Raw genomic sequence first — 25921 nt, 5'->3', positions numbered from 1 at the left:
CCGAGCAATGCTTCTATCAGCATGAAGTTTCATCTCACTCGAACGTTCCCATTTAACCACCCCAATTGTGGATTTGAGGAAAGAGAAATAATAATAAAAAATAGAAAACAATCTGCCGTACATTGTGATTTCGTCCATCACTGTACCACCAGGCAGACCGTGAAAAGGGCTGGAAGTAATGGTTCAATAGTTTGTATTTACGGGTGAATTCAACCACTTGGAGAGCCAAGACATGTTTCTGTGCCCCTTCCGTCCACGAATTGGATTTCCACTTTAATAGAGAGGAATAGGATTTGGTATTGGGCCACAGGCTGGAATATTTCCGGTACTGAAACATTAACTGTTGTGTCATGATTGAAATCTCGGGGCTGTTGTGTAAAATCCACGGCAAGCTACTCATCAAACTCGAGGTAAAGCTGAGGGTTTTCACGTTCATTAGTTATTATTCAGTCAGAGATTTACAAATAAACCTCTTCTGAAACTCTGGCAAATCCCCTGTAACGGCATGAATAATGCGGCCCTATTATACCAGTTATTGACTGATAATGAGTTATTCGTGAATATGTCATTCCATGGGAAGAGGATGAACTGAAGTGACAGAAATAATGAAAGTCAGCTGTATTCATTAGCTATCAAGAATTAATGATTTGGATGGTGGAAAAAATTCTGTATTCATGGAATTTACGATGGGTTTGCACAACTCACAGACAGTAATATTTGAATCCATCTATGAAGCATGTGGGAGAAGATACTTGAAGAGATAGCAGAGGAATGAAGAGTCTTTCGGTACTAATAATTGTCAATGACCAAATATAGACAACTTCATAGATCAACTTTTGTTGCAATTTTTTTCATCGCATTAGAAGGGTTCGTAGCAATTAAACATCATGGAAATGTTCCAATTGTCCATTTTACCAGAGCTTCCATTAGGCATCTGGAACTTGAATTTCGACAATTACCATAAATCAAACCTTTTTCGACTATCAAAAAGCTTTCGCTTGGTTTTATTCTCGTGATGGTCCATGGTTGGATGAAAACACGTCATTCCCCTCTCAAAAGCCTATGAATCTGATGGCTCACCTGACGTACCGGTTAACCCAGCATCAGTCAAACAATGATGGACGGATATTATACAGTACAAGGGCCGAATTGCAATAACGTCTCTACAGTCACGCCAAAACAACCTCATACCTCTCCCCCCTTACCCTTTGATAGCCTCATGCTCAATTACGTACGTCACGTAGACCCCAACCGGATAACACGTTCCAGCATCCCTTTCTGATCCCATTCCCGAGCCATACCCAAAACGGACGTTTGTGAATACTAATGCTGGGGAATTTCCAATTGATGGTATTGAATTCTGATTTATCAATTCAAACCACTGGCATTCGAAAGATGGAAATGGAGACGGTAGGATGGAAAAAACATCGTACCTTTGTCACGAGGAGAGATCATTTGTTAAAGGTGCTTAACAGAGAGCTGAGGAAACAGCAAAAAAATGCTATTATTCTGTGTGAAGTGGTCCATCTTAGAAAGATTATGGATTCGAGAAGCTAGGCATAAAGAACTGTTTACATCACCGAATATCATGATTGGTTAATTTTAATTGAAAGACCCTCAATTGCGGTGAAAGCCCATCGAACTATTGAGCTTGATAATTAGTGGACTATTCCATTAGTCGGGTATTCGGTCCTTGGTCTGACGTACCGTCGATATACGAGAGCTAACATGGTCAAAGAGCCCACTTTATACACAGTATATCCCAAACTATGGTCAAGTGTTACTATTAATCAAAATGAGGATTCTTCCTAACTCAATTTGCCTGAGTGGCACCCCATTACTATTCTCATGAAAAAGTTCGATTTAACAATTGAGGAGCATTACGTTTTCCTGTTAATAAATTCCTCGGCAGCAGTGAATTATAAGTATTTGTTTTTGTCAGTGTTTTTGCTAACTTTTATGTGACAATAGCAAGAAAAGATGAGAACTGACCTCGAGAAACTGCTGCACTGTGGCGTCGACCACCATCAGCGGTCGTTGGATCAAATGGACAACTCCATTCTTCACGGCTATGTTTGCTTTCACAATTTCAGCGAGGACGACTCCAGTTGGATGCTTGGAGTCACCGATTATTGTATTGGACTCGACGTACACTGCAAAAGTAAATAGAACAGTTGTTGGTGAGTCAATGGTCTAGAGTGGAAGTATAATATTGGAAATTTATCGGCGAAAGCGTGATGGAATATTCTGAAGAAATTATACTTCTGAAGAGGAGTATTGTAATAGTTTAAATTGAAGTGGTGGGCTTTGGTATAATGTCAATGAGATCTGTTGTGATCTGCAAAGTCTTAAAATGAAATTTAAAAACTGTATGCGTACGTGTATAGGTGTTTGGCTAAGTGTTCCTTAAATCTGTTCCTTACGACTGTGCACTTGTTTGTGTCAGTTTTGGTCTTTATGAATTATTTTAACAGTTCTGAAGTTTCTTACAGACATATAGGAACAATAAAGAACATAAAACGACTGTCTGTGGTTATGGTAGTACTAAAATGAGATTAAGATGAAGGGATTTAAGAAGTGAAGTCTTCTTCAAAGTAGCCGTAGCTATTTCAATGCGAAATAATCAATTATCCCACTATCTAAATCGCGTTTTTTCGTAAAACCTTTTGAGAACTTACCCTTTCCCCTGTTATCCTTGACGAAACTCAGCTGAACCCTAAAGTTATCAGCATTGGCAAGTGTCTCGTAGGCCTTGCCATCGGGTGTCGGGTCAGTGAATAGAACGTGATTTGGAATTACGTGACCATCAATCACCTGCTTATCTATTTTGCCTGGTCGCATCGCCGGCTGAAATAGAAAACAGATTTAGTTAGATTTTGGCTTCCCTTCGTTGAAACTGTATCAATAAAATTTGGATCATGTGGGGTGAGGGTCTCATGGGTATCGATCGAGATTTTGAATGTTTACAGTTATACAAGGTGCACAGCCTTATCGGTTTTCACCACTCATCCTCCGATGGCTTATGCAAATCTTTTCTCTCTGCGTTATCTCAATCTCATTTTCGTTCTCAAACTCCAGCGAATCAATTCCATTTTCTATGAATTTTCAATTCAGTTGTCAGGTCGGTGTAGAAATGGGTTATTTCTACGGATATTTGCGTCACGACAACAATTATTGATTGAATATTCGTTAGAATTTCAAGAAGATAGTCACTTGATATGCAAAATCTTCAGTCTCTCACCAAATATTCGGAACTAGAGATATTTGGACCCAGTAACATTTTTTAATAGACAATTAAGTCACAAAGTTGCGATCTTCTTAAGATTAACAGCTATTCGTTGAAAACATTTCAGCCTTCAAAATCCACTTCCGGGTTATCCCTTTGCTACTGAAATAAATCTAGTAGAATCCACCGGGTTTCTGTAGCATCCACTACATTCAGCAGAACGTGATAAAACTCAACCATCTCGACGGTATTTGACGGGACAGCACTTAATTATGGTTCAGGTATGCTTTAAACTGTAATTGTTCATCCGCGAATGATAATAAATTTTGTCAATTCTTTGTCATCTTTTTCCGTTTCAGTCCGTTTGCGGAAAAAGTGGTTAGTCGATTTGTGGCGAACCACCCTGTCCCCATAATCATCCGAAGCAGAGCGGCGGTTAACAAATGGGCAAATATTTAATTAGCTAAGGCGCATTAATTACGCTCCCATAACATTTCCTTTTCCGTAATATCCATCCAAGGTGGTTTTCCACATCTGTCTAAAACTTTGCTACACCGGGGAATGAAATTGCGGTAATTAAAGTATATACTCTCCACGGTTAACGTCTACCCTCTTCTGCAATATTCTAAAAAACCCTTCAAGTATTTAAAACCCGGGGAAATAAATAGCTTCATGGTTGGTTAATGAGGGGTTCATTGAAGTGCCGATGAAGACGAAGGCAATTCTTTTTTTCATACTTCGGATGTTTTTATAGATGGAAACATTGGTGGTTCATTTACTGGTTCACTTATGTATTCCAATCCTTTTAGGTAAGTTGCACGAGTGGAGGTAGCTCAGCGTCAAACATTTTGGGCAAATTGACAGATGGAGTGATACGCGCAGGTAACATATCAAAAATTAGCTGGAGTTCAGTGTCTTCTGTTGACTGAAGACGTGGAACAGCCTTTCAGTATTTTAGTGTGCTTGTTGAAGGAATGATTTTCTGATTCATTGATAATGTGATCGGAGATATCAATGACACCTCAGGTCGACGATGATTGAACCTATCTCGTTGCCAAAACCAATGGATAATTCAATCGTCTCATCGAAGTGTGACTCCATGAGTTGAGAATAAATTTAGATGCAATCGTCGTCTCCTGATTTCAGTAGTAGCACGATGAGATTTTTTACAGCCAATAATTTCTCTTTTTTCTGTTCTCTTATCTCCCTGTAAATTCCTCCACCGGCAGTTGAATATCAATCGATCGCTAAACCACCGACCCGACTTGCCCCCTCCCTCTCCGGTCCCACCCAGTGACTCTTTGGTATGCAACATTCCACATAAGCACTGGAAAACGCACGTATAAAAGGATTGCACTGAAGCCTAGGGGTAGAGGTATGGAAATTTTTCACGTTTGTAGGGCGCGGAAACGAGCGCCAGGAGGCAGGAAAGCGAGTTGCTGTAGAGACGGCTCGATCGCACCCTGAAACGTCAAGTCGAGTGACTTTGATGGTTCTATACATCGTTCAATATTTCACGTCACGTTTTACGCGTCAAGATGAATTCAAGGGGGTGAGGTGCCTTCATCGATGCAACTTCCTGTGATCCTCACTACATATTGGGGAACGCTATGAATTTTCGGGGCCGTGGCGGGGCGATGCAAGTTCAAAAGTTCGTGTTAAACAATATCATCTCCCCAAACTACAGTAAAAAATTGTTCCTGGAAGTAAAACATGAAGACATGCATTCCAGACATTCTAGGTATTTTAGTAATTTTTTTTGTTCCAAACTTTGGATGTTTTAGTTGTTTTTAGAAACACTGATGAAAACTAGTTTTCGTAGAATAATATTCAAGGGTTGCAGATTCTAATATTGCAATGATAATGATGTCTAAAGTCATTTGTCATTTCTCTGCTAAGTCATCTCCTCCATGACCTTATTAAACTTTGGTTTAATCCTTAATTTTTTATCCGTTAATCGTTTCATGACTTCTTGATCTTCACGACTCTTAAACACTTTGTTAATATTTTTTCTAAACTCCTAACTTTTCATCCTCATTATTTGTATGCATTAATCGAACGCCCAAAAAATTATGATTTAATTAATATTCACCTTAAATCCCTCCTCATCAGGAACGAAGAAAGTGTATCGTCCATCTGCGCTGAAAACCTGATGCTTTCCCTCGGTAATAACTCTCTCACGGAATGTTCTGAAAAAAAAAAAAACAATTTAATGGTGTCATTATCATCACCGTCCAGTGCATGTCTAAAACTACGTGAAGTAGACTGCACCATTTACGGTACATCATTCAAAAAAAATTATCAAATAATGGACATTTAAATGTCCCTTTTATTTTCCCTTGTTCCCGAATGGTATTCCAACTTCGGTATGGAGTATGAAGTGAACCAGGTGGAATACTTATTTTTCTCCAGGCGGAAAATTGCCTTTGCATAGACATCTAGTGGCGCGAGAGCTTTTCGTAATTTTCTCCAAACTCTGCGGGCTCTACTTTGGTGTATTTATGGAGGAGGAGCAGCCTGGATCGTTTACCCTCCAGTTTCTCTCCGCTGTTCTTACCCCTTCCTTTTTTTTCTCTTTTATTTTTTATTCTCCCTGTGTCACGTTTTGTAAAAACTTCTTTGCTAGTGTCTCCCTGGACGATTTATTGGTTTGTGGGGTGAAAAAGGGGGATATGAAGAGAAACAATAATGCTTACCGAAGCCTGAATTTTCCGAGCTGAAGGTTTTCACTCTGGTTTAGAAACTCGAAGGCATTTGGATTGTTGACAGGCCTGTCTCGAGAATTCGGCTGCAGTGGCTCAAGCACTTGGGATATTCTGTGCAAATACTGAAAAAAAAATGCGAACGATTCATTAGAATTTCATTTTTTTAGACGAAGGAAAAACTATATAAAATATAACATGTCTCTGTGTGCCCATTATGCTAGTGGCCCACAAAAAATATTCGACATGTATGACCTTTATCACTGGAAAACCAATTGCCTCCCCAGCTAGGTCATTCCCTCCGAAACTTCCACAACCAATATGGGAAACAAAAAAAAAATTGAAAGCCCGAAGTACGTGGGGAAAGCCCCGTAGCGCGGAATTGCCTAAAAAAATGCATAAAAAGCACAGCTATTCCAGTCCCTTTGTTTTCCTCCAACGTATTTGTTGAGATCCCCCTCCCACCCTTCTTTCCAACCCCCCGAAGAAAAATCCATCCCACCGAAACAGCGAGCCACGAGTCCTTTTATCCCCCCATGCACAGTATAAATGTGCAACTAATACATTGTCGAATACACGTCGGCAAATACATGCACGAATACGAAGGATAGGTACTAGCTATAAACCGCACACACATTCCACTTGTCTCAACGGAATGGGCGTGTCCCATTTATCCACACCGTTGGGGCTGAAAAGGTACGTAAAACGAGAAGTTGGAGAGGGAGAATGAAGCGGGGTGGAGGAAAATCAGAAAGGCCAGTGACCTTTGCTGTGTACGGCTGACCGCAGCGACAAGTTCTATCACTTGTTTCAGAATTATTTCATATTTTTGGGGAATAATAAATTGTGAGCGAACCCATCGTGGCCTCAATATTGCAAAATTGAAGTTAAATCAATAAGCAACACGACGGATTATTGTTTTACTGCTCGAACTACCCTTACGGCGTCATATAATGTTCATTTTTATCTTACGATTCTTCATGATGATTTAATGATTTTTGGTGCGACGCTGGAGACTCTCGTGAATTTGATTATGGGCATCATTCGATAAATCTGAGCCTCATACCTTTACGATTTTTCTCACGACTTAATTCAACTCGCATGAATTCAACATTTATTATCATCTGCATTTGACACTTGCAATTATTATTTGGCACTCATTTGGCTTTTATGACTACCTTTATGACCATAATGTAATCTTTATGCCTTTTTTATGATCTTAATTTTCATAATGAAACTTATAACCCACGTGAACTCCAGAATCGCAAGTTTTGGGTAGATGAATAAGGCTCAAACATCATGGAATAAATCATTCTGTCTCACGACTTTCGACCTTCATCTGACTCTTACCAACCTCCGAAGGGAATTACGAATTAAACAATTGTTTTTCCGGTATAAAAGTTGGAGGAAAGACCACAAACAAGGAATGAAAGGGAATTTTTAAAATGATTAAAAATATTAAAAAATGTTCTTCAATCCGATAAATGCATCCCCGCCGGGTAGATTGAATGGCCTGTAAAATCCCCAACAAGAGACTGTTTGAATTTCATGAATGGTATAAATGCGTCGAAGTGGTCAATGGGGAGTCACTGGAGTCCAGTGGCAACTAGTCCAGCCGTTTGAATAATGACCGAATGTATTTCAACGTCAACGTGGAGACATGCTATGCAAGAGAGAACTGAACGCCGTTACAGAGTTAAAGAGTCATACGCGTTTGACGACCCCATTCTTTGTTCTCTACTCTTTTCCCTTTTTCACAAAACCCTCGTTCTACCTTTCCCCAAACCCCCCTCTCCCCCGGCCCTTTCCCCCTCGGTGTGTGACTCTTTCAAAGTTGCTTTATTGTAGACAATAAAGCGGACTCATGGGTTATCCTGGGTCCATTAACAATTCCTTAATTTCACTATTTTGTGGAAAATGTTGAATGTAACTCAGACTCGTACGAGTGAAATTTAAAAGAAAGTTACACTATGTTAAAGATGTTTTATTAACTTTTACTTTAAGTCGTGATTTACGGAAATGATGTAATTTGGTGAATCTATATTTTAAGTGTAAATAAAATGTATATGAGTTTGAATCGAAGGAAACGATTTTAGAGAAAAATGTCACAATTACTTTTTTCTAGAGAATTTCTTTTTCCAGGAGGAAAGTTCTAATTCTCTCTTTCTCTTCTAAAAATGTATTTTATTAGAACAATTCTGATTTGATGAAATACGTCCATGAAAATTGGAAATGAGATAAGTTGAAACTGAATATTGATTTTATTTAATTTTAATAAGTTTAGACAGATAGACGCGTGTCCAAAAAATTCCAAGCGGCTGTCGTCAACACAGACACCGAATTTAAAAAAATGTGGAAAACGAATCAAATATTGGACGGTAAAAAAACTCCTATAGGGAGAATATAACGTCTGGCATTTTTTCAATTAGAGACTGCCTGGGGTGTGTAACGATCCAACCCCCGGATGGTTATTATCCGAACTACAGTGTAAGAGGGACTAGCGAGGATGGAGGTGAAGGAAAAGAATAGAGAACGCGATATTGCGTATCTGTCTTATCTTTTAAATTAACCTGACGATAAAATCCGTGCTGGTCATGGGCGCAAGCACAAGCTCTGTTTATGGGTAAAATTCTCCTGGACGAGGTTGGTAGGTGTTTTATTTCCACTCGTTTCACTCTATTTATCCATTATTTACTGTTTATGCTTAAAAATTTTCATCACTTGGGGATGCATCTCGTAAACGGGTAATTTTAGAGGAAAGTGCCCGAATTTTTTTTTGTAAAGAATTAAATTTCAGATAAAAATACTGTTGATGCGTTTCTTTCTAGAATCAGCCGCTGTAGTAACTTTACTAAAATGAAATTAATAAAGGATTTCGTTTACAAGAGAGAATGAAAATAACATAATCATATTGAATATTCCATCACTTGAAATCTGTGAATTTTTGTTCTCGGATGGAATACAAATATTGACCAGCTTTTTAAATAAATTGTGACCTTTAACTCTCCGAATAGTCTCCTAAAATAAAAGGAAGAAATAAATCAAAGGAGTGAACACAGTTCTCTCAGAATATTCAACTCTTTCCTTAATTTCTAAGATCCCTCTAGGAACTTCTTGATTCTCACGACTCACCAGAAGTTTCTAAATATTTGATGATCCCCAGCTGCCACGAAGTAAATCATTTCTGACAATTCCTCGTCATTATACTTGCAATGTCCCCCTGCCCAATCAAAAAATTGAAAACCAGCTATTGAATTCCGTTATCACCGTTCAACAATCCATAATAACCCTCTCTCGAGTGCTTTCTCGATGTCAATTGGAGCTTTAAACGACCAATCCTCGGTAGTCTCGGGAGAGAGAACCGATGGGATGCCATTTCAGCCAGCTCAAGGGACATTAATCTTTTTCGTTCGGTACACGTTTTTCCGTTGAACAGGAACGACGTAAAGTATAGTCTGCGGAGGACGGGAATATAAGAATGAAAAGGGGGAAAGGGATGAGACAAGGTCCCGACACGGAGGAGAAAGGTGCCAGGGAATTACTCCGGCTGCTTGGCAAGCTTCTTCGGGCTATTGCTTGTTTCTTGGTTCATCGTCCCTTCAATCTGATACTTCACCAAGTCAGCTGAAAGCAAATTCTCACGACTCTTCTCAGTGAATTTCAATATTCTCAGTGACTGCCGGAAATGTGTAATCAGGAAGTTCAGTGCAGTCGAGTTGAGACGATGACGTTCTCGATGACAATTTAAAGAGATTTTTTTATTTAATTCTTAACTTGTTGTCATTGAACTACGATTCTCAATTTAATCCCCACATCTGTTAAACTCACCCTCCTATTCACATATGGAGTTCCTCCCCTTCGTTTTAACGCGGCTGAAAGAGAAGTATTTCCCCAAAATTCCGGAAATGAGCTGAACACAAACTCACAATGAAATGCCGAAAATTATGTGCTGAACATGAAGAGCAGATTATTTTATGCAGACAAATGTTATCCGATTTTCACCGTTGACTGAAGGGAAAATATTCGTCAACCCCAAAGCCCGTTTAATCTCCCGAGTTACGAGGCACATAGCATGTATGGTAATACACGAAAACATGTAATATGGAGCCACAAAATACCTCGAATAGCGTGTGCGTAACCGGCGATCTAATTTTGGTGGGTGAATCCCGCCCGAAAGGGGGTGGTTTTATCCCTGTGTATTCTGGCACGAGTGTGGCGTCGCGACGACCTGGCGCCAATCCACAAGCCCACAAGGGTCTGCAGCCCAGACACTTCTCTTATTTTAATCCCCCCTTTCCCCCCACCATCAGTATCTTCATTCTTGCGCTTGTCTACTATAATTTTGAAGAGAGGAATATCTAGGTTGTGAGAGTGAATGCCCTCTTCACCCTTTCACTGTGTCGTAGGATTTTTTTGTCAATGTAAAATAGTTAGACTATTTTTGAAAACCATTCAGAATTTTACCAAAGATCGATTTCATGTCTAAAATAATTTCCAACATTTCCTGATTATTACGTTGATTTATCCAATTGATTTTTTCAATTGGATAAAATGGTCACCTAATTTTTGAAATTCTTTTTATTTTGCTAAACTGCAGAGAATTGCAGTTGCTGCTCTGAATTTCTTAAATTAAGACATCTGGCTGACACCAGTTTTCACCGTACGATAATTTTAAAGCACTCTCATCAATTACTTGAATTCATAATTAAAAATCTTTTCTGGAGCACATTAACCTTTCATTTCATCTGCACAAAATCCATTAAAAGCCTCCAACCCGTGAATTTCTCCATCTCCGGTGGAGAACAGCTTCCACCCCACACATGAAAGTGACGTTAAGTAGGCGAAGATAATTCGATTATCGAGAATAATAAAATTGACGCGGGAAACGCAGACACGAGCCAGTGATAATCGAAATAACATCCGCGCAGCCTTTGCGGCCACCATCCAGTACCGCATAAAAAACCAATTAAACCTCTTTATCGCTTAGTTTTCACGGGAAATTACTCGATAATATTTTCCATTCAACATACAAACAGTTTAATGGCTTTTCAAGGACCTTTTACAATGTAGTACAGGTCACATGAAAAATTTATTCATTTTCAATCATCAAAATTATCGATTGATTATGTGAGTAAAATTAATGAAAAATCTTGAATAGTTAGGGCCATTTAAATTGTATTTTTTCCCAGAATTTGAGACCTGCGAAGACCAACTACTGAATCTCTGTAAAATTTCGGGAAACTTAGGATCAAATAGGGCTCAAAAGTATTTAACCGAAAAAAAAATATGGAAAGGACTCGGATATTCTCACCATGAAATTAACCCTCAATTTAAGAGATTTAATGGACGACAAAATGGTGCAATAATATTTAAAAATATGAGCTCAGTTGTGGGATACACAAACTAGAATGTCTTGGAAAATTAGATTATTGTAGAAAAATTACTTATCTCGGGTAAATAAGTTTCAGATATTAAAAAAATTCTTTCTCAGTGCACCTAAAGCCCTGTCCGTAGCCGTAAACAGTTGAATGAAATCGCAATAACCGAGAACAACTGGAGAGGCATAATAAGATGCTCAAAATGAGAGAGAATATTCTTTGTGAAATGTCACAAACAATGCAATTTTCTTCTGTCATTGGTAGAACACTCCGGTGAGAATCTAATGTACTTGGGGATAAAAGTACCAACGATTCAACAATTCAAAGTGTATGGTGATGTAAAATTTTGCACATCAAACGTTAGGTACGTTGAGAATGAAAAAATAATAAAGAGTGAAGGAGTAGGGGTGAGGGGAGGAGAGTGAAAGAATGTGGGGTATAAGGAGAGAATGTTGAGGATGGGGCTCGTGGTCTTGAGACCCTCGACGCTCTCTCCTGTAGCGGTGCATTTTTTAATCTCGAAAAATACTCTCTTTTGTAGCTCGTTACGACGTCTGTGAGACCCCGAGGAGAGTTGCCAGGGGAGGCCGAGAGAATGTACGTGGCGGAGGGAAAAGGGCTTGGATTATGCCTCGAGCTTTCTTCAAGAGGGACCCTGTTGTTTTTTTTATAATACTGAGAGAAACTTCTTGACATTTTCTTGTATGAATAATTAAAGGGGCTGAATCAATGTATGAGGGTGGAAACGTGGTGAAATTTTTTTCAAAGTTCTTGGCATTTAAATTCAAAATGTTTACACCCAGGAAATTCATTTTATTTAAACCAAATGCAAACCTTCATTGTATTTTGATCAAATTTCGATTAAATTGAATGTTTATTGTCATTAATCCATCCTCAACTCTTATATTGAGAAGTAATTTGTTAATTGGTCTGATAATGTGTGTCTTGCAACTATGTGCAATATTATTAGAATGATTCTAAGGAGCTTAAAGGACCTCTGTTGCATTTCAATCTCCTTTAAAAAATTAAAGAATTTTACGATACAAATAATTTGTCTATCGTAACAGGAAAAACAGGAATTTATCTGGTAAAAAGAATTGAAACGCGAAGTGAATAATTTCCTTAAAAACAGGACCATGCCGGACTGGATATTAAATATTCCTTGAAAGAAACATTTTCATTGTCTTTGAATGCATTTGGAGACGGCTGTTTTCAACATTTAGCACCTTTTAATTTCGAGTTGCGAGGGATCTTATTGTCGCGTGCGAAAAGCAACTTGTGAATTAGTCGCAGCATAAACATAATTCTGTCGCACGTTGATTTTCCGACTGCACGTGGCAATAGCTGTACTCTCAATTTTCTATACATAAAGTTTATAGTACGAATAAGACGCAACGCAAGTTTCGTTAGTTTTCAACGGTTCATGTAACTTAGTTAGCCCGAAGGAATCCTATTTAACCTTCTCGCTCGGCTGAATGTATAATCACGAAACGCTAATTGGATTTTCATGATTGTGCTGAGCGTCAAGTGTAACGTAAATTATCTACAATCTACTGTTTTATTTAATTGCCTAATTCATTTGTAATTTCCAGTAATTTTTTGATGAGCTTAATTCGTAAAATTTGTCCCTTCTATGCGCTATTCATTAATTATTTTTCTTCACGAGTTTATTGTTTTACGGTACATGGGGCGGATATAATGGGATTGAAAATTGAAGATGAAATATATTGGCCTTTCGAAAATTTCTCTTTTTCATTAAAAATAAAAATATAGGACTTCTCGTCAATTGGAGAGCTCCGCATTACACCCTCGAAGCTCATTAAAATCTCGTTAAAGCCTTGATGTCTCTGAAGGACACAGACCAAGCATTCCAACAAACCGTACCCAAGCCCCTTATTGCACGCTCCAATGAAAAACCGATGACTCGTGTCCCAACTATCCAACAATTCATTAAACCCACTCACCTGACTCTTTCCCTCCCCGGCAGACGATCTCATCGGTCGATAATTGCTTCCATTCAGTATCTTCGCATTGTTGATGTAGATTTCCTCTTGTCCATTGACGTGAACTCGTGTAACCCACAACGGGGGATTGCCATCTAGCTCTGACGAAATAGACTCCGGTAGCTCCCAAGTCGCTCTGGCTAAATTCGCTGCAACAAAAATGAAAAATTAAAGCATTAATTTGCAATATTTTCCGATAAAGAAATATAAATTACGTTGATGGTTCAGTAAATATTCAAAAATATCTAAACAGCTATGTAAAAATCGTAATAAAATAACTGTGAGGCGTCCAAATTTTTTCATTAACAATTATCGGTGAAACCTGTCTTACTTTCACTTTCTCGAGACAAATTTGAATTTGTGGAATAATTGAACAGAAATAGTCGACTTTTCATTAATTCACTGATTGAATTACCAAGTTTCAACCATAAATTTCCTGGAAATTTTCATGAAACTCACTCGATAGAAATTTTTAGAACGTGTACTGGATATTGTAGCAAAAAAATTCAAACACTGTTCATCACTTTTTACTCACTCTAATATATTGAATTAGTCGAGAATGGTCGGAGTCCCGGAATGAAACGGACAAAAAAGTACATATTATTATGACATTTACGGAGAAGTTGGTGATGGTGGTGATGTTGGGGACGATATCAGGCGTGAAAATACCCCTTGGCTGAGAAAAGTTTTCCTCGTGTCGGTCCAGATAAAAGTAACTTCGATTACGCTGAAGGGTGATGGCCCTCGGAGTGTACAAAGTCAGAAGGGAGGAAGCGAGAGGGAGATATACAGTGGTGATGGTGATAGTGACAATGAGATTGCGGTGTCACACGTATATACGTAAAAAGGGGAACATTTTCTTGTTGGTTGGTCGATGTCATCGCGTTGGCTGATGCTCCAACTCGCAGGTACTACTGTTGCAATCGTCCATGCAATCAGCAACAACGAGTAGTACGTGTCGAGGTGCCGGGGAAGTTGATGATTGCGGTAGGAGATATTGAAGTTTTAAGTGATCATTTAAAATTGTTGGGATGAAAATGGCTGTAATTTTTCTGGATCTCCAAGTATTTTTTACTGTTTGCTACAATTATTTTGGTAACTGATCGTCCAAAAATAAAAAATTCCACTTTTTGTCAATCAGGGCATTAACTTTGCTTGACAAATTGGATAAGGTTTGCGTGGAGGGCATAAATGCATTAATTTGACTTTGGCTGACCTGAGAATTACTGGCTATTCTGTATCATGTATTCGATAAGAAGTTGTCAATGTTAGAGCAAATGCGACCAAGCGCAGAACTTGCCCGGAAGTAAAGGGGTCAAAGAACGTGAGAAATCCGCTTCACTTTTCACCGTTACCGGAAAAATCGGGTAAAGGCCCGGCGAAGTGTGCACAAAAGCCGTCTTACAAACTCGGTATACCGATTATTTCTCGAGTTTCGTTTTTCACGGCTGTTTGCCGCCACGTTCCTTTTCCACTCGACTGAAAATTGAGGCACCGCACTATTCGAGCATCCTTTTGCGGTGCTCCGATGACAAAGCACATGGAATTCACGGATTATGGGGCAAAATGGGACATCTTTAACTGTAATCGAAAGACTGAAAGGAAACCTTAAAATTCTACAATGGATTGAACATCCATTCGAAAATTGTAAGGTGCGTTTATAGGAGATTTTGAAAATGGGTGAGTTCAAAGTAAACATTCTGTATAAATAATACATTCAATATTATTGGGATATGGATAAAGTAGATAAATAGATGTAGCAACACAATCAATTACTTTAACATTATCACTTTATTGTTGGGATGAGGTAAGGATTGCGGCGCTCTCGGAGCACAACAAATCATAAATTAAGCCTTTTCTGGAGACTCTCTCAAGCACATCATAAATCTTGTCGATTGATTTTTGAAATGTGAAGGAAATGCTTTGGAAATATTTTCAATCAACACCAATATCAATTCTATTTCCTTTGAAATCCTATGATGTGCTGTAATCCTCTCCCTCTTCATCTTGTTTAGACACCTCTTTAAATCAATTACTCAACGAGTTCCGGCTTCAAGTTCCCCGGCGCCACGGAATTCGGTACCTGAAGCGAGTGAATTCAACATCTGCTTCTACCCCTGTCGCACACTCCCCGCGGTACTCGCCATTGCTCTTCCAACCCATGTATGATATCTCGTTGGCAGTCTCGCCTCGAGGAGAGGTGCGCAAAGCCTCCCCAGTCCAATTGTTTGTTCATCGATTCACAAGATTTGCGATTCAAATCGGGGAAATATTCGAATGCCAATGGAAGCTGAAGATGATTCTGCATGCAAATTCATGAAGAAGATGCGCAATCATTAGCAGTTTAATTTTGTCAGAGACGAAGGGCCGCGAAGCGATTTAATGAAAAAATAATGTGAGGAGGAGGATTATTTTAGAGTTTGAGGGATGATAAGCAGCAGTTTCTTGGAAATATCGAGGATGAAATTGATGAAGGTATGCAGATTTGAGAGTATGGGATGATCCATTGATTTCTCAAACGTTTATTTTTATCGTCAACTAATGCTCCTTCAAATGTGACAAATAGAGGTAGAACAAGGAAATGAAAGAAATTCACAAAAAATCGCCGGAAGGAACAATTAAATCAGTAAAATTGTAAAGACATCAGAATGTTCCAGATATGATTTTTGAAGATATATTTTTTTATGGTGACATGATGTCTCAGAAATTAATCATCAACCTTACTCAATCTGAGTGAGTAAAACAATTGTAAATGTAAAGAAGTTGAGCTATCGTCAGAACATTTACCAAATAAAATAAAATTCAATATAAAGGAAATAAAATTTCGGCTGAGCATAAAAAAAAATAGATGGCAATGTAAGAATTTCTCTGAATGAATATTTTTCCCATTAATTAATTAGCCCGCCTCCGGAATTGGCGGAAAGTTTGAAACTACACTGCAACAACTGTCGAGTGATGGCAGCAGTTGCTACGACAGCTGCAGACACAGCTGTTAGTTGGAGAGTGTGTCAGTGGCAGTGAGTGTTCCCCACCAGTTCGGCACTTGTGCTTGGAGGTTTCGCCCGGTATTTCAAACTACTCATTTTTTAATCGTCAAAAAAGTTAATAAAATCGTGACAATTGTGGTGATCAAGTAGCTCGAGAACGTCGGGAATTCCTTTTCCCTAATGGATAACGTCTCTGTATCGAAGGTAGACTAATAAATTTTACAACCTGTTGCATGGACGACATAACCTAAAGTCACAGACAATTTATGGATTGAAGAATAATTCAATTTTCGCTCTATTCTTGGGATAAATAATTTGACATCTGCAGCTCTTCTATTGATTATACTTTAAGTGGCTAATTGGATTTATGTGGTCTTTAATTACTCTTTACCATTGCTTTATCAGAATATTTCTGATAGAATGTCAATAACAGTTTTCATAACAATGAATCATTCATCAGTTGATAGTTTACTACTTGACAATTTTTCAACCTTCATGTTATTGATGTTCTGATGGTTATCTTCACTCAGGGAATATTTACCTATAAAGGCAGCTACAAAATTGGTCAGAAGAAACAGAGAGTGAGTGATGATGTACCTATAGATGAGCCTTGGTATCAGGCATACACAGAGGCCTGGTCAATAATAAAAAATGCAGCAGAGGTATTATCAACAACTTGTTATACTTTCGAAGCTCCCAATATTTTCGGAGATTTATCAAATTCTCCTCATCATGAATTCTCACCGAAAATTATTAACATCCCTCCCTTAATAATTTTAACTATTCTGGTTAATGTGGAGATAGTGAATAAGATATATTAAGATAATTAATATTATAATTGATAATAAGATAATTGTCCGATATTTCCATCTAACATAGCTGGTTTTCAAGATAATTTCAAAATCAATTAAAATTGATAGATAGACATTGTTTGATTGATGCGCTCATATTACACTTGACAGCTTATTCATGTACAAGTTATTTTCAGGAGATCAATGTTAATATGTTCAAACAAATCCTGTCTGATTTACAATGTTACGTGTCAGATGTTAATGACAGGACTGGAGAGAATTTTCTGGGAGAAATCGCAACAGCTATTTTGCTGACAGGTGATTATTTTTCTAGAGATGTGCAAAAATTATATGAATATAATATTATATATAACTCTGAACGACGCGTTCAATTTTCATCGATATTAACATATCTATGATTGCGTATTTTGCAAAGGGGTTAATCTGCCTGATCATGAGGTATTATTCGGGAAATTATCAGCGCAGATATCCACTGTGACAAAGCACATCGCTGTTATTCAGTCCAGAGACTCTGGAAATATGAGGAATTTAACTGAGGAAACTGTATTTCAGCTGATCAATGCATCCGACGAGGTGAAGTATTTTAATTAAGAGTCTTGGCTATGTCTAGACAACGAGGGCGCACAGTTTTCAGCAGTTTAATAACTGAGAATTATATGAATTGGGTTAATGTGTCTGAAGTGAACTGACTTAAATATTGATGCAACTATGTATGAATATGAAATTCTGTTTTCCTAGACCTTCCGTTATTTTATTTATGATTGTCCTCAATCCCAAGTCAGTCATTAAATGATTGAGTAATTCTGCAATTAAATAGTTGATTAGCCAGATATCAGAGAATTGGTGAAATATTTCATTAGTTTGTTTTGCTTTTACTGTCTGCTATCATTAAATTTATCCTCTTTTTTGGATAATATTCGTTTATCTGTAATTTTGTATGAAAACATTTTAGTTACATGCAACAGCTGCTTGATTCAGTTTCATTAGTCAATGAATGAGTGTGAATTAAATCATTAGAAAGTATTCATTATCTGTAAAATAGCGATCTATAAAGGAACATATGCATTTCATGCTAATGGGAAATGCAAATAAATATGACATTACCTTCGAATAAAAACTTCATCAGGGGCTATTTGAATAGATTCATTTATTCAATTCAAATAAGGTTTTTCTGGGGATGGAAATGTCTCATGTGGATTACATGGGTCACATGATAATGATCGAATGTCTTCATGTCTCCAGAACGAACGACCAGAGGTACGAAAAAATCAATGCACATTTCGAGTACTTGAGTCCTGGTACAAAGAGAAATACAATGAAGCTCCTCCACTAGTGGTTATCATACCGGACTTCGAAAGCTTCAATCCTATTATACTCCGGGATTTCATCCTGGTATTGAGGTAAACCACACAAAAATAACCATAAACCTCATAAAATCTCTCCAACGTCAGCCATATTCTACAATGTCTATCCGACAGGAGGCTTGTGATCGTTATTTTTTGTGGCATTTCTCGCTATTTCTTTTTTATTCCTACCAAGTCCATTGGGAGTGAGCTTCCAAATGGATCCACAGCTTTTGAAATAGCCACATTTTAAATTTTTGTTTACAATTTCAGCTGTCCTCATCCAAATTGAAAATTGGCTAATACAAAAATGAATTTTTAAAACTTGAATTTTTCCCGATTTCCAGTTGTTTTATCAAAATTTTTTTACAACAATACATGTAAATCCATCCAATTTGAATTTTCCAGCTCCTACTCAAGTTCCATAAAATTCATTCTCATATTCGGTGTTGCCACAACCCTCCACGCTGTCCACAGATCTCTCCCTTATGATGTTACGTCAAAGTTACGAGTGAAGGTAAATACAAATATCTTTTCAAATTCACTCATGACTGCATTAAAATCCGCAAATTCATCCACACGTTCATGTGATGAAGAGAGTGGGGAGCTGGCCCATAGTCACTTAGATAGCAAACAAAACGTTCTCTCACGTTGGTAGACGAACGTGGAAATGAAACGAGGGAACAATATGAATTGCTAATTTTCATGAGGGCTGGGTTTAAGGCTAAAAGCGTCGGGCATGGCTGTGTGGCAGATTAGCTTCTTAATTGGAATATTCAAATTCCAGAAAAACTCAAACACACGAGTTTGAAGTAGTTTATACGTTCTTATAATACTCGTAATTCCAGACATTTGTTATGAAAAAAAGAATGGGTTTCTCAGATCTTTAGAAAAATGTTTTTGAAATGACAGATCTATTATCCGGATATTTGCATGTTCCAGCATTAATCAAACAGTGAGAGAGATTTTACTACCTAAATTAAGATGACGTAAAGAATATTTCAATGTTACTGGATATTTAAATTTATAGAAAAAGGGAGAAATAGAGAATCAAAGCATTCAAATAAAAAAAATTGTCCACTAGGTTTTTCACACACAGACTCAAATAAAGAGTTTGTCGGATGTTCTAGAAGGGACTGTGTTATCAGGAAAAACATCATTCATGTTGACGGGTAGAGCATTTCAACTGCTAACGGATATATTCCTGTTTTACGATTTCTCAGTTCACGGATTTTTGCAAGGATACAAGGTACCTCTCTCTCTATTTATCGTCAAACAACAAATTCAGACGATGAACATCTCATATTATTTTTCAGCTATGTATGATTCAACATTTTTATGGTAATAATTTAACGACATTGTGCTGCAATCCACGAGATATCGATGAACGATTGAATAATCTCAGCGAAGAAGACATAAATGAATTGCAAAAGTTGCCATCAATAGTCAAGTACATGGCCACGACTAAAATGGATAAAAAATCAGAAATGCAAGTGGATGAGTTTAAACATATCATTGGAAAACTTTTGAGGGAGTTTCACGATGCTATGAGTGGATTTTTTACAATTCTTAAGTGCCTCCATTCACTGACACAGTCTCTTCCTGGTGCACCACTGGGAAAACAAGTATGTAACTTAAAACGTGAATTCAGTTGGTAAAGGAATAATTTTGCGGTGGATTAACAGAGGAACTGACAACATTTTTTTTCTCCGCCCCGAGTATTTATTCTCATTAGCATTTTGTTGAGCTGTTTGTCTCTGTTTGTGTTTCTCTTGGCCTTTTTTTAAATGAATTCATTCGGGTACTTTTAGCTTCGTGAAATTTATGCTAATGCCGTCACTTGCGATATTACGGAGACACAGGAATACAAAGAGTGCTTGCAACTGCTGGGTTTTCTCTCCAAAAATGAACTTTTGGAAAAAATGAGACATATTTTGGGGATTATTGAAGAGGCTCGAGGTGAGAGTTTAGTAGAAGTTCATAGGAATCTTAAAAAGCATCTTGGAATCATTGAGAAGGCAAGTCTCGAGGTCCCCAAGTCATCGGCGACTGTCGCTATGAACGATAAACTCAGTAGGCAACAATTTAAAGAGGTGAGTGATATATTTTGGAGTGGTGGCATAAGATGAGGAATACGAACGTCTAAATCCCTAAATAACTACCAGACTAATAATTCCATTAGTAAACTGAGCTGATAATTAAAGAGAAGAGCGATACGAAGAACGAAATCCACTAATTCCTAACATTCTCCAGAAATTACTGAAGATGTCTCAGCAGCAATCGAGGTCACCCTACAAACAGGCACAGATCGATTTGATGGAGTACCTAGACCATGACGTATTCACCATGTACTTGGTGAATCCGAATCGTCTGACAACCAGTGAAATATTCTGTTTCAGCGATGCTAATGCAGCCAAGCATCATCTTAGAGGGTCTCTGAGAGCTGCTGTACACACAGGACTGAATAATCCTCAGGTTTACCTGAATGTGAGTTTTAATTCGGTATAATTTTAGCATCTTGTAATTGACATGCACCGTGATATCTGTCGAGCACCTTGAGCTATTGGAGAATACAGGAGAAGGATTTTTTTTTAGAAATGTCTAAAAGATTTCACGTTTAGACATTACAATCGAATTCACTTTTGGATTTATTATGTGATATGTGAGATATTTTGTGTACTATGAGGGTAATTCATCGATAGATGAATAGATGGAAATCATCAAACCCATAAATTTCATGCTAGGGAGAACCAAGTTATTCACATTACTCCTGATGAATTGCAAATGTTTCGTTTTACCACTTCATCTTCAAAATTCACCGCAATGAAAATGTATATTTACGGCAATGGGCCTCTTATTTCACCAGTGTGGTTGCTGTAAATTAGAGAACGAGGAGACGATTCAGCAGACACTACCCGACACAAGTATTATTTACAAGCTGCATTTGGAGTCGAGAAAACTGATCAATATGTACGACTGGCTGCAGGTAAACTACTGTACAATCTTACTTCGGACAATCATAAGGCATCACGCACACGTCTAAATTCATGCATGCACAACTGGTTAAATGGGGGAGGATTGTATCAATGAGATTTTAATCATTCGAGGATGATTTATCATTTATGAGGATTTGTACGTGGGTGTGAGGCATTGTAAAACACTTCCTTCGAGTTTTAACTACTTAACGCATTTTTCATAGTGATTACGCTGAAAGTGATGGTTTCTGTAATTTAGCTTATTATTTTTTTGCGATAGGAGAATTGTTAAACGATAATGGGTTCTTTTGTGGTTTATTTTACAGGCTTTTCTTACTATCGTGAACCCTAACGATGATACCGAGGAACAGAGGGAGATTGATCCAAAAATGCAGTATCCTTTGATTATATCAATTAGTGAAAATAAATCAGTAGTAGAAATCAAGTAATGAAACTAATTTGCAATGGAACGAGTCAGTTTTTCATATTTGTAATAATATGAGAAACAGTCGGACGGTATTTTCCATTGTAAATTCAACCAATCCGAAGAACACTTGGTGGTAAATGCAAAATTATAATCTCAAATTTATTCTCTGCCTTTTCTTTAATATTGATTATTAGAGCACGCTTCACACGAGCAGTTGCAGAGCTTCAGTTTCTCGGATTCATCAAATCATCACGCCGAAAAACAGATCACGTCAAACGTCTCACATGATTATTCAGAACTACTTCCTCCTACGGTGCCCTTTTAATGTATTGAGTTTGAATAAAAATGATTTTGTATTTTTGTGTAGAATGACGATTTATATTTCTATTCGTCCCTTCACTGTGATTTAGGAGAGTAAAGTCCTGCACGAACATCATGGGTAGTTGAGGATAGTTAAACTCACATGAGGACTTAAATGCAAAGTGTGCATTGATTTTTAATGTCTTATGGATAATATTAATAATCACCTCCTAATCACTCACGATGCACAATGATAAGTAAGGCAGGTCCAATCGTCAAAAAGTTTTAAATGTTCCAGTGAGTTTAGATACGTCTTGAAAATTCAAAATGTTCCCTCCCCGAAGGGTCTCTGAAGGACGATAAAATACTAACATAAACTGGAATTAGGAGATTGTACCTGGTTATTATCATGAATAATATATCCTCGGGATTTGGGAGAGGAACTCTGAAGAATTTTACGACTACATCGTACATTTTTTACAGCATCTCATTTTTCAAAATGTTAAATTAACACTCAGATTACCATTTCCCTTGGATTATATAAAGGAACTAAATTTTCAACGATGCCGAACGAAAAGTGAGCAAAAATTACTCGGATGAATTTACAGACGGATGAGACTGAAGTACAAAAAGTGTGGAAATCTCTTCACTTGATATTTTTACTCATTCTCTTGGTTTTCCATGGCATCATTATATTCATTTCACTGAATTTATTAATGAGAAGAAATTCTGTATGAGAGTTGAAAAACTATAGTTCTATTGCTCTCCGTGTTTATATCTGAAATATGCAGTGAAGTTGTCAAAAGAGATACGTTTCAATGAATTTCAATCCGAAAAATGCGCATGAAGAGTAATTTATCCCGAAAAATGTCTCTCTATTACAACGTCTGTATCATTGACAAATGAAAATGAAGTCCATTAGAAGGTGCAGAGCATAACAGAGAGAATCGTTTAATCCCGTATTCCCCCAAACACTTCGACACTGAGGCTGTTATAATGAAAGGGTAATGAGTGAGTTAATTGGATTCCAGAAACGGGAGAATCCGGAGTCTCAGGTTCTCCCCAGTTCGATGTCCCTAGAACACGAAACCGATGGATTTATACCACTCCCCGTACACTTCATACAACAGTTGGAAATGGTCCAAGCCGACGAGAACAGCCCGGCTGGTCTCCTGCTTCGTCTTTTTTATTACTTTTCCCGCTGGTCACAATGGAGAATATATATCGTCGTGAGAAAAAAGAATGTATTTATTTATTACGTGCAGAATAATCCATGGTTACATGGGATTATGATTTATTTCACTTTTCACAGTCGACCGATTCTAGTTACACTTGAATCGTTTGCTTCAATCTGGAGATTTAGAGAAATAATTTCCATTTTTTTGAATTTATATTTATTTATCTCTTGACATCAGTTATCTGAGCCTTATGAATTCAACATGGAATTGCTAAGGCAAGATTGTTTTTCTACGAGATATTTTATTATTGAGAAATTCTTCAGTTCGAAGCTCTCGTGATAAAGTTTGAATTATCATTTTTAATTCAATGATTTTTTGCCTTTCAAATTACTTATCACATTACCTTCCACTCGAACAGTTGCAGAGCTTCAGTTTTTTGGACCCATCAGTTTCTTTTCTTTCTGCCATGTTCAGGTTAAATTAAATAAAAGTTTTGCACTGTTGTATGAAGTAATGATCATTATCATTAATATGTCACTCATGCCCTGATATCAGCTGTTTCCAGCATCCTGGACACATATGTCAGGTAGATATGCAGATAATGAAATCTAAATGGTGATGCTGAGGAGAGAAGAATTGATTGAAAAACCCGAATGCAGAGAGATTGTTGCCCCACATTTCTAAATTAATTGAATTTTCTATGCATATAATTACAGGGAAAATGTCAAGAGACATTATTTACTCACGTTTCACTGGAGCATTTGCCCAGCTACAACTTCAGCGATTTATATTTAAATTTGACGTGATTTGGAAGACAAATCACGTCCAACAAATCTCAGAATTATTCATTTAGTTTGAATAAAATGATAATTTGACATCCTTGTCTGACATAATAATGATGATCTTAATTCGTCGTACGTCGAAATGATGACACACGGAATTATGATGTATTTCATTTTTCGTAGTCCAACAGCTTCCACTATATTTCGAGCGTTTATTTTCAATGCAATCGTATTATTTAGGCAGCCAAGAGTTATGGTGAACGTCACCAGTTCTATTCCACAGTTTACTAATTATCTCGTAGTGAAATTGTAATTCAGTGATCGCTCGTTGGGCACTTTCGTGTGTTATTCCAACGATGAAACGTAAAATTTTCGAACGACATGGGGGTGGGGCAAATGGCGAATCGGTGAATTGGAGGAGTACTCTCATGCTCTAATTAACGTAACTGCCAAATAGTAGGATAAATGTTAATCACTGACACGGAGATTAATACACTATAATGTATTGGGACTTTGCACTCTGTTCAATTAAAGTCCGGGATAATTCATGGAATGTGAGTATTGATATTTCATTCTGTCAGCGGAATTGAGTTGTGGAAATTGATCAAGAACATTATTGTGGAATTTTTTTTTTGCAAAAAACTTTTCTTTTAGGAAGATATATACCTTTGTAGTAAAGTATTTTATGACAGTATAATAATAAGGATATGAAGTGATCACAAGACTTGGAGAATGATCTCAAAAAAATTCTAGAAATAAATAAATTGAATTGCAGACATTATGTAAATATTCTCAATAGTCTATTTGACTTTTGGCAGTTCAGTTGAGAAGTAACCATTGAATACCCTCAGAAACTGATGACTTAACTCTCGTGATATACTGATATCAGAATGAATATACGCTGTTTGTCGTGGTTTTCAGATAGCTCGAGTCCTTCCAAAGGACCTAAGACTAAGGGTCAAGATGTATACCCCTTTATATACATTACATCTTCGGAAAGTTGGCCGTGAGCGTTCGCAGAGTTGGCCAAGTCTGAAATGCATGGTTTGTAGGGCTACAGGGTTGGTTGGGGATGGGGTCAAAGGCCCCATGGGTTTAACCCCAACTGGCAAACCCTGAAAAGCCCCTATCTACGGTGGTACGGTGGGGTTTGGTTGTGTGGAGGAGCGCAGACAGCCCTGAACTATATCGAAATTTACCTTCCTCTGTTCTCTGTGACGTACAGACACTTTGAAGCCATACGATAAGTCGATTGCCTGCGCGAAGGTTTAATCAAGTTATCGCGTTATTCAGGTCTTTCATCAGATGTAAATGGACGGCACTTCTATCGAGATTTGCAGCTGCTGTTCTCGATTTTACGCTCAGACGAGTTGTTAGACGAGTACGTCCTCACTAGGATTAAAAAAATTATGATCCAGAAATTCCCAAGCGCAATATATGTCAAAGAACTAAAAAAAATTTAGGTTGATATGTTGTTTGCTTCTTGCCAACATACCAGGGGAATGACTGTCTGATGAAAGTCCAGCTTTTCGGTTGAAAAAACTGTCATTTTTGTGTATACCTGAATTTTGAATTTTTTTCCTCAGTGTGTGTTACATAATCCACTATATAAAAACAGAATAAACATGCAGAGCTCCCTAAAGTGAATGCCCTTTGCAGTAAACAAAACTTGTCTGGAAAATACTCCTCCATGCATACTATATTTCCACATCATATTCATTCATTATAACTTCCCGTGAGTTTGCGCAATCCCATCAAAGCCCTCACATAGCATCAGAAACTTTACATCCGGCAATGGTATTACCGGA

General features: G+C 37.6%; 2 protein-coding genes across 3 annotated transcripts in view; one reads left to right on the top strand and one right to left on the bottom strand.

The window, feature by feature from the left end:
* Fas1 (Fasciclin 1) overlaps positions 1 to 25921 on the bottom strand; it is a 155565-nt gene that overhangs the window by 25649 nt on the left and 103995 nt on the right. For both annotated transcript variants that reach the window (XM_064132582.1, XM_064132592.1), the window contains exons 3-7: positions 13271 to 13458; positions 5923 to 6053; positions 5319 to 5415; positions 2679 to 2847; positions 1993 to 2153 (exon numbers count right to left, since the gene is read on the bottom strand). In XM_064132582.1, the coding sequence (XP_063988652.1) occupies positions 1993 to 2153; positions 2679 to 2847; positions 5319 to 5415; positions 5923 to 6053; positions 13271 to 13458 (746 nt within the window). The remainder of the gene's footprint in view (positions 1 to 1992; positions 2154 to 2678; positions 2848 to 5318; positions 5416 to 5922; positions 6054 to 13270; positions 13459 to 25921) is intronic.
* LOC135168426 (origin recognition complex subunit 3) lies at positions 16297 to 22222 on the top strand. The gene is made up of 13 exons (XM_064132604.1): positions 16297 to 16500; positions 16827 to 16958; positions 17285 to 17405; positions 17524 to 17681; positions 18351 to 18508; positions 18860 to 18968; positions 19536 to 19700; positions 19768 to 20076; positions 20263 to 20544; positions 20705 to 20938; positions 21318 to 21437; positions 21753 to 21820; positions 22048 to 22222. Exons 1-13 carry the CDS (start codon positions 16477 to 16479, stop codon positions 22139 to 22141), a joined length of 1974 nt encoding a protein of 657 aa, XP_063988674.1. The 5' UTR covers positions 16297 to 16476; the 3' UTR covers positions 22142 to 22222.

This window comes from Diachasmimorpha longicaudata, chromosome 1, assembly GCF_034640455.1.
Source record: "Diachasmimorpha longicaudata isolate KC_UGA_2023 chromosome 1, iyDiaLong2, whole genome shotgun sequence".
Classification (NCBI taxonomy): Eukaryota; Metazoa; Arthropoda; class Insecta; order Hymenoptera; family Braconidae; genus Diachasmimorpha; species Diachasmimorpha longicaudata.
Note: the sequence above shows the minus strand (reverse complement) of the source record. Positions and strands in the feature narration are given on the sequence as shown.

Excerpts from the sequence above, each read along its gene's own strand:
- LOC135168426 (XM_064132604.1), top strand. The coding sequence starts at position 16,477 with ATGGATAACGTCTCTGTATCGAAG. Across the intron at positions 16,501-16,826 it reads ATAACGTCTCTGTATCGAAG|GGAATATTTACCTATAAAGG; the intron begins GTAGACTAATAA and ends ATCTTCACTCAG. Across the intron at positions 20,545-20,704 it reads GTAGGCAACAATTTAAAGAG|AAATTACTGAAGATGTCTCA; the intron begins GTGAGTGATATA and ends AACATTCTCCAG.